This window comes from Pomacea canaliculata, linkage group LG7, assembly GCF_003073045.1.
Source record: "Pomacea canaliculata isolate SZHN2017 linkage group LG7, ASM307304v1, whole genome shotgun sequence".
Taxonomy (NCBI): domain Eukaryota; kingdom Metazoa; phylum Mollusca; class Gastropoda; order Architaenioglossa; family Ampullariidae; genus Pomacea; species Pomacea canaliculata.
The window spans coordinates 21184715-21200019 of NC_037596.1; the positions used below are offsets into that span (position 1 = coordinate 21184715).

The 15305-nt window shown below is 42.2% G+C and overlaps 2 protein-coding genes across 2 annotated transcripts in view; one reads left to right on the plus strand and one right to left on the minus strand.

The window, feature by feature from the left end:
- Positions 1-845: 845 nt before the first annotated feature.
- LOC112568998 (ficolin-3-like) lies at positions 846-6439 on the minus strand. Its single transcript, XM_025246629.1, has 7 exons — positions 6114-6439; positions 5499-5651; positions 4851-5114; positions 3004-3125; positions 2441-2537; positions 1326-1487; positions 846-1108 (listed from the first exon to the last, which is right to left on the minus strand). Exons 1-7 carry the CDS (start codon positions 6184-6186, stop codon positions 873-875), a joined length of 1107 nt encoding a protein of 368 aa, XP_025102414.1. The 5' UTR covers positions 6187-6439; the 3' UTR covers positions 846-872.
- A 7879-nt stretch (positions 6440-14318) lies between these two features.
- The window catches only part of LOC112568968, a 72466-nt gene continuing 71479 nt past the window's right edge, over positions 14319-15305 (plus strand). The window contains exons 1-2 of the mRNA XM_025246566.1: positions 14319-14324; positions 14876-14958. Of these exons, the coding sequence (XP_025102351.1) occupies positions 14885-14958 (74 nt within the window). The 5' untranslated portion in view covers positions 14319-14324; positions 14876-14884. The remainder of the gene's footprint in view (positions 14325-14875; positions 14959-15305) is intronic.

A 15305-nucleotide genomic window follows, 5' to 3' on the forward strand; every position in this document is an offset into this window, starting at 1 on the left:
AGGTGTGCACTGAATAACTACACTCTCCCCACATTACAACACCAACAGGTAAATGCGCACAATTAGCTTGTTACAACAAAATATAATTGAGAGAAAATAAGCAATAGAAGGAATACATGTATACAGCGAATTAGTTCAATGCTTGTTTGATAATTATTCTCTGTAAACTTCACTATCTGGATGTCGCTCATGCACGACCGTAGTTACAAAATGCGTTTACTACAGAGAAACAGAGACAGAGAGGGACAGACAGCGAGAGACAGAGATACAGGTAAATACAATAGTAGACAGGTAGAGGCAGAGAGAGACAGAGAGAGTCGTATGATCAGGTTAGTGTCTTAACTGTTTGTACGCAAGAGTTCGAGAAACAAAATATTAAAATAATTTTTGGTTCACAATGGTGTGAGATAAATGTGATATTATCAATTGCCGTTATCATAATTAAAAGAACAGTTACACATAAAGGGAGGGAATAGTGAGTATAAAGGGAAGTAATTGCATAAAGTCAAGCGTGTAAACGAATTCCAACATTACAACATAAAATTGTAATTGCGTTTTGGAAATGCCGATCAATTATTCATAATGTTTCAATTTATGGCTGAGAACAGTGTGCTGTGAATATACTCAAATATTTATGATTGAATTTCTTTAAATTATAAACTTATTGATTGATACAAGTAAAACTAAATCTTAGAGAAACAATACAACAGTTTTAGTGTAATATCAGACCACAATCAGGACCACCATCAGAGTAAACAAAGTTGGTTGCTAACACGACGAGAGCAGTATGCACTGAGTGACCTCCTCAGTGAAACCTGTCGTGTACGCCGACTGACTGGGAGAACAGTGAGACCACAGGAGACAAGGCGATGCTAGGCTGGTCTCAGTTTCATCTCAGAGAACGAGAAGCTTCTCAAATCTTGGTATTTCAGATACCAACTGACGCCGTAGGTATCCACGTGGTACTGACCGTTGAGGTTGGCGTTGTAACAGCCTCGGAACCACCAGGCAGCTTTAAAATACACAGCGCAGTTGAGAGTGTCGGATTTGTCATTGTCGAGGTCAAAGGTTGAAAACATGTCTCCTTCATGATAAGTCGAGCTGTCACCTGTAAACACACACATGAGCAGTCACAGCAGTCAGCTATATATGTACATATGTAAGCAATATGTCGTGTTATAACTGTGTGCCATCATGAGAATATCACAGGCCGCCCCTTGGTTTTAAAGTTACGGACACAATGAGACAATGAGGGGGAGTGACAGTCACCCACCAAGCCAGCCAGCCAGACAGTCACGCTTGTTGTTCACTGTCTGCACACGTACCTGCATCACCCGAGTAGCCAGATGTGAACAGTCTGTAGTTTGTGTCAGGACCATCCACTCTGAAGGACGAGTACTCAGCATAGATACGTTTTCCATTCTTCTCTCCCAGGTCGACACGGAGTCGCTGTGGTCTCTTGAGTAGCAAGTGCAGGTTGGATAACCCTGAGGGTAGACATCAAAGGTTGGAACGTCAACAAGTCATGAACAAGATATCACATCCGTTATACAGGACATTGGCGGGTTCCTCCTTATATTACATAATTGGTTAATGCTTAATGTGTCTGTATAAATATTATATCTGTCAAATATGAAAACAAACAACTAACATACGAACTTTAAAAAAATAAACAACCGTACTAAACGAAGAATAAAATCAAACACAAAAATTACAGCGAGAAACCAAATAGCAAGAACAAGACCTGAGAGTAACATGATATTGCAAAAGGAAGGGTGAGTAAAAGGACTAGAATTAATAAAATAATCTTTTCTAAGTCTTTATACAGACGATAACAAAATCTTCCGGACTAGTATTTTTCGTTCAGTTTTGTTATTCTTTAAACTAAAAACTCTACAGGATATCGGCGGGTTCCTCCTTATATTACATAATTGTTCAATGCTTAATTTGTCTGTATAAATATTATATCTCTCAAATATGAAAACAAACAAATAACATACGATTTTTAAAAGAATAAACAACCGCACTAAACGAAGAATAGAATCAAAATGTATTGTTAAAAATATAAATAAAAAGAAAAATATACTCTTCATATAGTTAAAAATATTCTTACTCAAGCTTGATATTCTAAGTTAAATCCAAAGTTTGAAATTGAACACTAGTATCTGTCGCTTCCTTCTTCGTCGTATTCTTTTGATTGTTTTCTTTCCTCCGTTTCTTTTTTTTTCTTTACCTCTTCATTATTATTTCATTCATTCATTATTATTATTATTATTATCCGAGGAAGCACAGATATTTAAACAAACTGCAACATGTGGGATTTTCTTAAATAACAAAGAACGGAAACTCTTTCATTGCTATATAATCCCACAGACGTTTTATATTTTCATTCCAGGAGGAAAATCAGGAAGACAGAGATAATATTAAAAAGACATCTTGCCCAGCCAGAACTCCCCGGTGACGTCACCAAAGCCGTTTTCATACTCCGTCCAGTTCCTGTAGAAGTCAACAGAACCGTCACGCCGTCTCTGGAACACCTGACCGTGACAGACAAGGTTGTTACCTTGGAAACGTGAGAACTATGTCTGTCCTTGTTTGAACTCACTTGGTCACGTGCCTGCTAAACATGTCTCATCGAACATCTGATATAAATAAAGCGACTGACTCGTGATGAAATTTCTAAAAATTGTTTTAGCAACATTATACACTATAATGCTATACTATAACATTATACACTATAATACTATACTATAACATTATACACTATAATACTATACGATACTGACTGTGTTAAGACCAGTAACAAGCTACAATAAATACTTTCAAAACAGCCTTTACAATCCCTTTAAAGTCCGAATTAACATTTATTACCCTTTCTAAATATTTCTGAAACATATCTCACTGTCTTAGGATTAGGCACAATTCGTTATACCTGAAATGTAATCATATGTGCAGCACACTAGCTAAGATAAGCACATGTTACACAATCATAAAGAAACATACCAGCCAGCCGCCATCACCAGAGTCCATGTCACACCAGACTCTCAGTTTCTCTCTGGTTTCTGGCAGTTGAATGGAGTAGACACCTGACCTGGCTCCTACTGACTGCAAGTCTCGACATGACTCTGTCAAACAAATGCTTGTCCATTAAAGCATCAGTTGTATCAACATTATTACTCATCACATTACAGGTAACTAAGATCACAGTAAACACACCGCTTACAGTACAATCCTGACTGTTTAACTGACATTACATGGACTGCGTTACATGTTGTTACAGTAAAGACTGCACTTTAAACATTATTTGGTGTTACACAGAAGACTATTTTTAGTAAATACTTGCTGCTTTGTTATACCATCTTTTTTACAAGGATAGTTCTTGACAACATAAACTGTATTTGTGATGTCAGTGTAGAGGGTGGCTTGTAGTCGGTTAATGAATTACATTTAGACATGCACACTGGTGCCTACAAAATGTCCTCGGTGGTGATTGGTTAGTTCAGGTCAGGGTCCTCATTGAGGCAGGTCTATATGAGCATTGCAAACAGTGTAGCTCAGTAAAGGGTACATGAGTCTAACTCTGTGAGGGGTAGAGAAGTTTAGCTCTGTGATGGGTGTACAAGGGCAAAGTTGACTCTGTAACAAAGGACAAGACATCTGCCGGCTGTCCTCCTGCATCTGATTGAGTTTGGGGGAGAAAGCTCACTAGTCATACCATTCTCCAAACCACCATTACTCAGTTGAATCAGTTGATGAGATTTCTAAGCTTGCTCTACTAACTTTTCTCTCCATCAAGCTATGTATGACATGATGTGGTCAGTGGATATATAACTAAAGGAATATTCATAATACAAGCAAGTGTTCTCACTAACACTGTCACGGACCAGTCTATTAGGAACAGGAGGTTGTTGCCCCTGTCTTTTGTTTTCTTAAAGATTATTGCCCTTACCTTACATATAAGAGTGTGTTGGTTGCGTCGTGGTTTTGCGTCAGAACCCGACGTCATTTTATGACGCAATTGGAGAGAGACGCAAGAGGAAAAATATTTGGAAGAGAGCAGACGGCTGTGAGCAGGGAAGAGAGGAGGAGGTAAAGTGTGTGTGGTGTTCGTTTTGGATATTGTGTGTGTCGATACCTGCGGATGTATGTGTGGTACCAGCTTTGGGTCATGTGTTGACTCCAGCAACTTTATTCTGAGTCGTCTGTTAGGTGTCTGCTGAGTCAGCACCTATTATTAGTAAGCTTCGGAACGTGTATGTGGTTTCCGCTGAACGTTTGTGTGTGTGGATATTAGTCAAGTGTGGGCAAGACTGCACCACTGTTGGACAAGGGGCAGAGAGGATTTTACGTAGACGTGGCAATTGTGGATGTAAGTAAGATGTAAGTAAGACTCTAATGAATTATTCAGAAACATACGACAGTTCGTAGAATATTGAAAGGAACATGTGTATGTCGTCTTGGTGACATGAAGAGAACTATTGGAGCAGCCTGTGCGCTGTAGTATTTCTGGAATTGAAAGATATTTGACGTATATCTTATAATTTAGAAGCGAACTGAAAGACTCAAAAATTTCTATATCTTTAGTTAATGTTGACTGTTATAAAGTTTTTGTTGCCTACGACAAATCTAAATGTTTTGTGAGCGAAGGAAAGAACACGAAAGGGGACGCGTGCGTGAAGTGAAAGTGTGAGATTCAAAAAAAAAAAAAACTGCGTTCCTGACAAACACTAAGGTACTGAAGCTACTCAACAGTCTCAGAACATTTATTAGAAAAACACAGACAATGCTTATATTTAAATAAAAGCTGAAAATTTTTACATAACAAATAATGTGAGTATGATGTAACTTACCAGGAACTCGACACGTGGCATCAGTTCCGGATAAAATGAAGGGAGACCTGCACACACATCTACCCGACACACACTGACTGTTAGGTTCAGGGCAAACCGTGTTGATGTTGCAGGGTGTGTTGTACCACTGAGGTCCAGGACATAAGGTGGGAAACTGCAGGCAGGTTCTCTGGTAGTGGGTCCAGCCTCCACTGGTCTGAGGAAACCACTCTGACTGAGCCTGGAGCGAGGTGACCTCATGAAGCAGACAGCGCCCTCCTGTGACTAACAGTGAAGAAAAGTACAGTCAGTACTTACACCACATCAGTAGATTGTAGTAAACACAGGAAGTCAGCATCCAGGGTTGTGTTGGACGATTGTGCTCCTTATTATAATCGATTCTATATATATATACAATTTGTTTCCAAGTATTCAAAGTGAACTAACCATTGATCATTAAATTGTAAATTAATGAATTACTGACAGAAAATGTAACTAAAACTGTATAAATATAAACATTGATTACACTAAACTAACCCTAAACGTAAGTGTCAAACTACAATTCAAGTTGCTGGGGGAGGACAAAGAAATGAAGCGAGTGAACTAGTGACATCACGTGACACAATGGTCAGTTTGTTAGGCCTATGACCAGTACACAGTCAGACAAACCTCTGAAGTCAAAGGACAGACAAACTCTGGTCTGGACACACAGGTTGGTGCAGGTCTGCAAACTGACTCCATCCCGTGTCACGATACTGTGTCCCCTTATTCCGCTGTCAGGGTACTCCGTGAAGGTGTTGTGCAGGTGAGCTGGACTACAAGCTGATACACATCATTGTAGTTAGTAATTATATATATACACACAACTAACTCTAGAAGTTTGAATAAAGTATACAAATAGTCCAAATATAGTCCAAAATTATTTTCCTTAACCTGAAGGATTTTTATCGTGTATAAACATTATGCTAAAGCACTGTCTGAGTTTAATGTTAAAGGTAAACACAAGAAGCATCAAAACTGGACTCAAACTTCTAACATGTCGCCTCCCTTACTGTGCGTTGGTGAACATCTGACATTGATGCTCTGTTCCTGTGGTTGGGAGCATATTTCTGACCTCTAACCCTCCTCACTGAGTGGTGCTCGCTAACTTATTTACGTACAAAATAAGAAAAAATCCCCGAGATTTCGTTGTTAAAATGGGCCTAAAATAAGCGACCTCAAATAATAGGCTATTCAAAGACAGAGATCTAATCCACTAGACTTTCCAAACCACTTAATACTCACTCTCAGAGCACGTGTAGTCACGTGTTGAGAAGAAGAACCCAGGTCGACAGCGGCACCTGTTTACAAAGCACATGGAGTTTTCCTGACGACACTCGTCGTCGATGACACAGGCGGCCTTGTACTACTCGTTCAGCATGGAGGAGGGAGCAAGGCCTCTAGTCTGTCCACTTGTGACAATTTTTTTTACCAACTGGGAGAGGAAGTACATGGTGACACCTGTTTTCTGTGTCAAGGACTGAATTGAGTCTGTCTGGCGCGTGCATTTAATTAATGAACCTGAAGTGTCAGTCAAGGTGAAGGCCAAGCACGTGGCATCTTCAGTGCAAGATGGGAGGCAGTCCTCTGTGGAGGTGACAGTAGAGATGTTAGATTGAGAACTAGAGTTGACAACCACCGTGGTGTTGTGTAGTTTTACAAATGTCTCCAGTTTGTCAACTAACATGGTGGTGTGCCACCTGGGGTCGCTCACTGCTCTCTGTATGTCGCCAGCACTGAACACGTGACAGTTGTTGCTGAGGTTTGTCTGTCTACACTCAGGACAAAAACTCGCAGCCACGCAGCCCGGAAGCTGATAGCATCCCTCAACACACTGGTCAGCGGACTCAGCGGCTCTGTCTTCCGACTTACCCATCAACTTTGTGGAAAGCAGTGTCTTACCTGAACTACCTTCTCTCTCACCTGTCAGGTCTTGTCTCTTTACAGTCCAACAGTACTTTGTCTTGACAGCCAGGATGTTGTTCCTGATCCTGACGTGGTCAATACCATAACTGCCAATGAGACTCGAGTTACCCATGAGGGTGTCTGAGAAGAGAACCTCCACAGAGGTCAGGTCATAGTGGATGGCGGAGGGCTGATCCTTCGCTGCTGTCAACCAAGTCAGACTGTTACCTGCATAAGACAGAGGAACACCTACAACAATCGTTGTTGTCTCCACTTCATTTTGAAACTCGTTTGCTGCCTTTTGTTGATCAGAGGTCAAGGTCTGGGGTTGTCCAAATAGCGCAGCAGCCACAAAGCTGGCAGCTGATCTCACGTGACCCTCCGTGAGGTTCGGATAAACCTTATCCTCCATCTTGTGCACGACTGTTATCGAGGCCCCAAAGTGGGCCCGTGACACGAAGTGTGTGCCGTAGGTGTCAAGGAACTTCAGGTACATGTCCACGTCATCAGTGTTGTTGAGTTTAATGATCCAGTCCACGAACGATGAATGAAAAGATTGCGGTTCCCAGAGTAGCAGCTTCACGTGATAGATACTGCACACAGCTGTTGACAAGACCAGGACATTTTGTTTCAGTTCCTCGGAGAACTTTAGAAAGTGTTGGCTGGCCGAGAAGGGAGGCCCCCACTTATCAGCACCGAGTCGCGCGGTGCCAGTCAGCAGCGTGGTCAGGTCGTACGGTATCTCCACCACCGTCGACGTAAACGACGTGTCACATGACACATCGTGGGACAGAACCACGCCACGTGGCACGCCATTGTCCCCCGTCACCTGAGTTTGGGCAGAAAAGATGGGAAAAGTAAAGCCCGGATCATATCCTAGTGTCAAAGGGCATCCCTTGAGACTGTTGTAGCCAAACAGCGCGTAGTCCATGCCATTGGATTGTAGCTGGACTTGTTGTGAGGGGGCGCTGCAAGAAAACTTATAGTAAGTATAATGATGGTAGAAAGCGCGCGATCGCACAAAAATCGCTCCTTTTCAATTCAAAGTATGTTATGGACTATCAGGAATAGAAATATTACTTTTAAATCACAACAAAGAACAACATACCTGCCGCTGTTCTGAGCATGAAGGCAAGAGAGCACAGAGAGGAGTATCAGAAGTAAAATCATTGTCGTCCACATGTTGACCACCTGTAGCGACAAGAGAGTAAGGATGTATTGTCTACCCGTAATGAAGGCTACTTGCGTGTTTTGTGGTTTTTTTGGTAGTTAATATTTTTCACCTGACTGAACACACGCTCCAAGTATAGTAAACATTTTAACACAGCTTGTGTAGTTATGATGATTACACAAATAATATTACAAATTCACACTTTAAAATCTTAGGGCAATTTTAAATTCTATAATGCTAATAATAATAATAATAATAATAATAATAATAATAATAATAATAATAATAATAATAATAATAATAATAATGATAATAATCCACCACCAGTTGGTGCAACTTACCTTGTCGTGGTGTGGTGGCTTGTGTGCCTCGTCGACCCACAGAGCTATGTCGGTGGGAGCCTTGTGCTCCTGGCAGGTCCAACCAAGCCGAACAGGTCTGTCAGGGTAGAGGCCAGACTAAAATGTTGCACCCGGCAAGAGGATGGTCGTTAGCCTTGGACGGCAAGTCTCTCTACGAGAAAGACACTCCGAAAAGAAAACTGACGCCGAAGACGGATGTGCTGGGCCATCGTGCGCTTAACGGCAGCACAACGCACTGACACTCGCATGAAATGGACAACGCTCACTCTAAACGATATGGTGCTTTGCCTGTGAGGTCCCGCCACTCGGGCGAAGTGCCGGGCCCTGCGCCTCAACAGGGCCCACCCCATGATACTGGTGGTCACCACGCCCCGATGCGAGGAGCCAGGCTTCGGAGGCGGAGGGAAATGGCTACTGGCCGAAAAGGAACAACAACCACAGAAGAGACCCTGAGGCCTCTCAACATCCTACAGTGGAACGCCGAGGGCGTTTACAACAAAAAATTAGCCCTCACCGAAAGACTACATGCTGAAAAAATAGATGTGGCCTGTATTCAAGAAACACACCTGAACCCCAACCACAGATTTACCATCAGAGGTTACCAAACCTACAGGATGGACAGAGAAGGAAGACACAAGGGAGGTGTGCTGATTCTTGTCAAGAATAACATCCCAGCAAGAGATTTTCAAGTGGACACGAATCAGCAAGCTGAAATAAATGGAGTCAAGATTACAGTAGACAGCACTGTGCTCACTATCTTCAATCTGTACTGCCCACCCGACAAAGAACTTTCCCTGCAGACTCTTGATATCCCTGCCGAAAACTGCTTGGCTGTCGGCGACTTCAACAGCCACTCAACCTGCTGGGGCTACGACGAGACGGATAATAGAGGAGAGGAAGTGGAGGACTGGCAGATCGATAGCAAGATGATCCTGTTGAACGATCCAGAAGACCCACCGACTTTCTTCTCGCGCAGATGGGTCTCCTCAACGACCCCTGACCTTGCTTTCGCCACTGACGACCTCTCCAAGAAAACAACCAGAGGGGTACAGAACCAGTTAGGCGGCAGCGACCACAGACCAGTCAAACTGGCCATCAACTTGCAGTACAGGCCCCAAGATTCAAAGACATTTCCCAGGTGGAATTACAAGAAAGCCAACTGGGATATTTTCGTCTCATTGTCAGACCAGTACACCAAAGGAATACGTGTGGCGGACCAAAACATCAACCGTGCCATCGATGCATTCAACAAGGCGATCTTAAAAGCTGCTTCAGAAACAATACCAAGAGGCGCACGAAAGAACTATAGACCGTACTGGACATAAGAACTCCAAGAACTAGAAGATGAAGTCTCCAAGACCAGGGAAAAGGGAAAAGGGAAAAGGTTGAGAATGACCCCACCGTAGAAAACAACATAGCACTGAAAGAATCAAGCGCCAAATACAGAAAAGCCTGCAACGAAGCTGCAAGAAAGAGCTGGAGAGAAAAGACAGAGGAACTGAACCTAGACAGAGAAGGAAACAAGTTATGGAAGCTGGCAAGGGCGATGAATGATGAAGATACTAGAAGTGCACCGATCGTCATACAACAAGCACAAGATATGCTAACAGTTAGAAAAGCAGCAAACGCTTTTATTGACAGCTATGAAGAGGTCAGCAACATCACAGTACCAGAAGAAAAGAAACAGCAAGTTCATGAAGAAAGAAGAGAATTCAGCCAGCAAAAACACCAGGAAGACTACATGAACAAACCATTCAACATGAGAGAGTTTGAAGAAGCAGTCAAGACCCTAAGTCAGAAGAAATCCCCTGGTCCAGATAAGGTCACCAATGAAATGCTGCAACACCTGGGCCCACGAGCCAAGACCAAACTCCTCGACCTCTTCAACAACAGCTGGAATAGTGGCCATGTCCCACAAATCTGGCGAGAGGCAGACATGGTGCCCGTCCACAAGAAAGGCAAAGACCGAGCGAAGGTGGACAGTTACAGACCCATAAGCCTCACCAGTTGCGTGGGCAAGTTAATGGAGCGCCTCATCAACACCAGATTATCATGGCACTTGGAAAAGAACAACATCTTTACACCAGAACAAGCAGGCTTCAGACAACATCGCTCAACTGAAGACCAGGTTGCATACATCGCCCAGAAGATCGAAGATGGTTTCCAGGACAAGAAGCACACGCTGACGGTGTGGATAGACATGGAAAGGCCTTCGACAAGATCTGGAAAGATGGACTGAGGTTGAAACTCCAGAAGTGTGGCGTAACCGGCTGTATGTACCAGTGGATCTCTCAATACCTGAAAAATAGGAAGGCCAGAGTCCACGTTGTCGGAACATACAGCCGAAAGAAGACGCTGAGAGAAGGAGTTCCTCAAGGGGGAGTACTCAGTCCTACCCTGTTCCTTGTCTTCATAAACGACATCATCAAGGACCTCCCCCGAAATGTCCAAGGAGCCATCTATGCAGATGACCTGGTCCTCTGGTGCACAGAAGAACACCTGACAACTGCCAACTACCGACTCCAAGAGGCGCTAAATGTCCTGCAGGACTGGACGAAAAGGTGGCTTGTCAAAGTCAACCCCAAAAAGACCACCTACACTATCTTTAGTCTGTCCACTAGGGAACAGAAGGCCACTCTGAAGTTCGATGGACAGATTCTCCCACTGGAGGACAACCCTACCTACCTTGGGGTAACCTTCGATAAGAGACTTACTTGGAAGCCTCAGACCAAGAAGGTTGAAGCCAGAGCCAAGGTGCGACTTGCACCTCCTCCTAACGTTTCTCAGACGGTTGGCGCTGACGAGATCACTGGACCAGCAGGATAATCCACTGAATTTCTTCACGCAGTTCGTGAAGTTAAGGAGATTAAAGCCGTATCGGCGAAGATATTATATTCCGCTTGGACTGATTACTACACCACACTGGGTAATACTCCACACGATAATACTCCACTGGACGCACGTCGTCTATCCGTTGCTGGCAGTTAACCATACACTGTACACTCCCCACGGAGCTCTGTACACTCCAACTGCTTGGTCTCGTCTCCCCGAGAACCGATAGAATCCTGTAGTTAACACGTCCTTTTTTCCCTCCTGACCAATCAGGCACCCCTAGCGACCAGGTAACTAGGACGACCACCTAACAGTCTTAGTTGGAGACTGTCTCAACCAATCACAAGTACTACACTGCTCTCCATTGCCTACCGTCGCCCTAGTTACACTGTGCTCAGTTCATTTACGTCATTCACTATATGACGCAAAAGAATCGTCACGCAGAGCCACGTCAGCGCTCGCGCGACTGCTCTTCCCCTGACCACAGGGAAAGTTAAAAATTTAAAATGAATCTAACTAGATTCGTCTCAATCGCGAATCGTTACATAAGACGACTAAAGAAAGCTTAAGTAAAGACATTTTTTTTAATAACTAGCTGTGCTGTCGTTACTCATGTTTTATATCTATGTAAAGCTAGTATGTATAATGAAAGAGAGATAAACATTAAACCATCTTGTGTCACCTCTCTTATAAACTTCTGAATGAGGTTTGTCACATAGTAGGATATTTCTACCACTTATCGTCTTCACTTTATTCCATACTTTAGGTTTATCAAGGCTTCGCACCCTGACCAAAGGGAGATCCACCCGACTGCGTGTAGACCTCGCAGATGTGGATGGACATCGTCACTACGCTGAGTACTCGACATTGAGGGTGGGCGGTCCTGAGACAAACTACAGACTGACTGTGTCCGGCTACTCGGGTAACGCGGGTACGTGTGTCTAATAAACAATATTCCAATGTAGCAGTAATACTGCTTAATCATTTGTTGTTTTACAGCTTGTGTGTACAACAACCAGCTATGGAAATGATATGTTAATACACGTTTGTGTCAACTCTTATGTTGTCCTTCAGCACATCACTCATGACTGTTTTAAAGTCCTTTCAAACCACCTTGTTATGAGCCCGATGGTCTTATCTGTGTTGGTTTAATATCCATTTTACTGGCATAATTGTATGTCAGAGAGGTAACCACATAGACATAAATCTGTTTATACACAGCACAACATGTGATGGACGACATCAACAAATCAGCTGATAGAATGAATGGCACGAGATTATCGACATCAATGGAAAACTTGCACCTTCTGTATTTATTTTCTGTGATTCTTTCTTTCTCTTGTTTTCATTTCTGTACTATTCAAGGCGGGGACTTTTGCGCAATTAAACCAACGAAATCTTTTATTTCTTTATTAGAACCTTGAAACTAATTTCTTTTATGGTGTTTATGTGCTCGTATGTTTACAGGTGACAGCTTGGAGTATAACAACAACCAGAAATGTTCAACCTATGACCGAGACAATGACAAGTGGACTAAAAAATGTGCCGTTGACCGTCACGGCGCCTGGTGGTACAATGAGTGTTCCTTCTCGAACCTCAACGGCCGATACAAGGCTGACGGGGCCTCAGGTTTTGACGGCAACAGATGGTATCACACCAACAATGACGACAGGAGCTTCACCTTCAGCGAGATGAAAGTGCGACCAGTGTAACACCGCCTTGTCTCCTGTACTCTCACTGCTTACACCCTCAGTCTACTGTACACCACACGTGACCCTCGTGATGTCACCTCAGTGCAGATGACTGATCTTTCAATATTTTATAATATATATACACAGTGCATCATATTCTACCTTAGTTGTTTTTATATTGATCGTATTGCTAAAAGATTCTAACTTGGAAACATAAACACGTTTTATTTTTATTGATGAAAAAAACCCACATTAGTTATCTGTAAAAATGTAATGAACTGTAGTCAGACATAACAGCTGAGAATACTTAAAGTAGTCTAACACGGTGTCAAAAGTATACTTGTCAACTGATACAAAAGTGCTGATTATATTAGAGATTATTCCTCATAATGAAAAAGAATTTTGAGAAAGTTTATTTTTTATTTTGTTGTGAAGCTTACTCTATCTTTTCTTTGATGTATTAAAGAGAAATCGTACACTTTGTCAGACCTAAGGCCTAAGCCGACTTCAGATAACAAATTTCTTGCAAAGAATGAATTGGTATGTTCAATAAAGTAATGAAAATAATAATTAGTTTTGTTGGTATGTATTTCCACATTTGAGTACATGAAATAACATCTAGATACTGTCACAGACACTGTTGTGGACAGCACACACACAAGTCACTGTCAACACACTGCGTTCCACACGTGTTCTGTTTGGATGATGTCCCAGAGATGTTCACGCTGAACACACACACTTCCTTGTATAGCAACTTCCGGGACACTTCCTTGTATAGCATTTTCCGGGACACTTCCTTGTATAGCAACTTCCGGAACACTTCCTTGTATAGCAACTTCCGGAACACTTCCATGTTTAATCGTATTGTATACTCTTACTCTTTCCAACTTCCAAACAGTAGATGTTGGCGAGGCAGACACACCTGACTGCCGACGATACAATTTCAGTAATCAGGAACAGCGGGTGGTGACTGGGCAGGTAGTCCGGCTGTTGACGATGCTCTTCTAAACGTCTTCCTTCTTAGTTACTTCCTTCCTCCTAGGTAATTCCTTCTCCTCCACTAGATATGTCCTCTCTTGATAATTTTTTACATGCTTATTGCTTAATGAATATTCGTACGGAACTTTATTACTATTACAACGATAACCACAACTCTTTTCATCATTACTTCTAACCAAATATTATAAGCAATTAAAATAAATTATCCCATATCTTGAGTAGGCAAAGAATTGATACGATTCCCAAAACTCTCGTTGGTCATCAATTGTACTTGATATAATTATAAGCTCAAATCAAGACATGTAAACGGCTACAAAACACACATAGCACATCATTGTCATAAGCGAGTCTCAAGACTCCAGTCATCCAATCTGTATAAACAAAAGTTATTTCAGTAGTTCCAGAGGTTCTAGATGTCTTCTGTCTTGTAAACCTTGAAGTTTGTGAAATGAGGCCTGACACATAGCACTGTTTGAAATTGTCTGTCAACTGTCAGGTAAGGACATGCCAACTGCACATGTCACTAAGTATCCCCCTGGATATATCACACTCTGGTAACACTTTTGGTCAGCCATTCACAACACAGCACCCAGTAAAACTTTCAATTCCCCTGTCCTGTAATTATACAGATGAAAGAATATCAAAGATAGAAAATAGAAAGGGAGACAAAACAACAAAGGGACACAATAAGACATTTTTATCTCTTCGTTATTCTTCAGAGGAGTTATGTCGGTGACGACAGTACCGAGAATATCGCACGTTATCTGACGTGTAAACACATCGCTATGACGTGTGACACTGTGTGACGTCATGACAGCACGCGCCTGACGTTGTGTTAACGCTGCCAACAGTTATTGAGAGAGAGAGAGCTTGGTGTGAAGACTGACACATTGCACTGCTTGAACTCGTCTGTCAACTGTCAGGTAAGGACATGCCAGCTAGTCACTACACAAACACTACATTATGCTGACTACACCTGCAGCCTGTGTCTACAAAGCAAATCGTAAAAAGTATTTAATAAACACCTGTCTATCATTTTGTTTACAGGTGGTTAACATGTTGACAGCAATGATTTTACCCTTCATACTTCTTTCTCTGGCCTCTTGTCTTGAAGCCTTCAACAAAGGAAGGTAAGTCGTGTGTGTCAAGGGCGGTCATAGCAAACACAAATGTGTTGTCTGACATGCTGATAATGTGTTACTGCTGTTGCTAGATGTTATATACAGCACGTTGCATTCGTAGGTTAGGGCGTTAGGATACATTTACTGCCTACTGTAACAGGTCATCGTTACAACAAATAGTTAATTCTTTATTGCAATAAATTATAAAGCATTATTTTTTATGTTTCTTAATAGTATACACTGTGCCACTTAAAAAGAAATATTTTGTAACAATACCGCCTCTAAAAAAAATCTTAAGTTTATTAGATGCCATGATGAAAATTGTGTAAGGTGTTTTCTTTCAAAAAAGGTTTCTT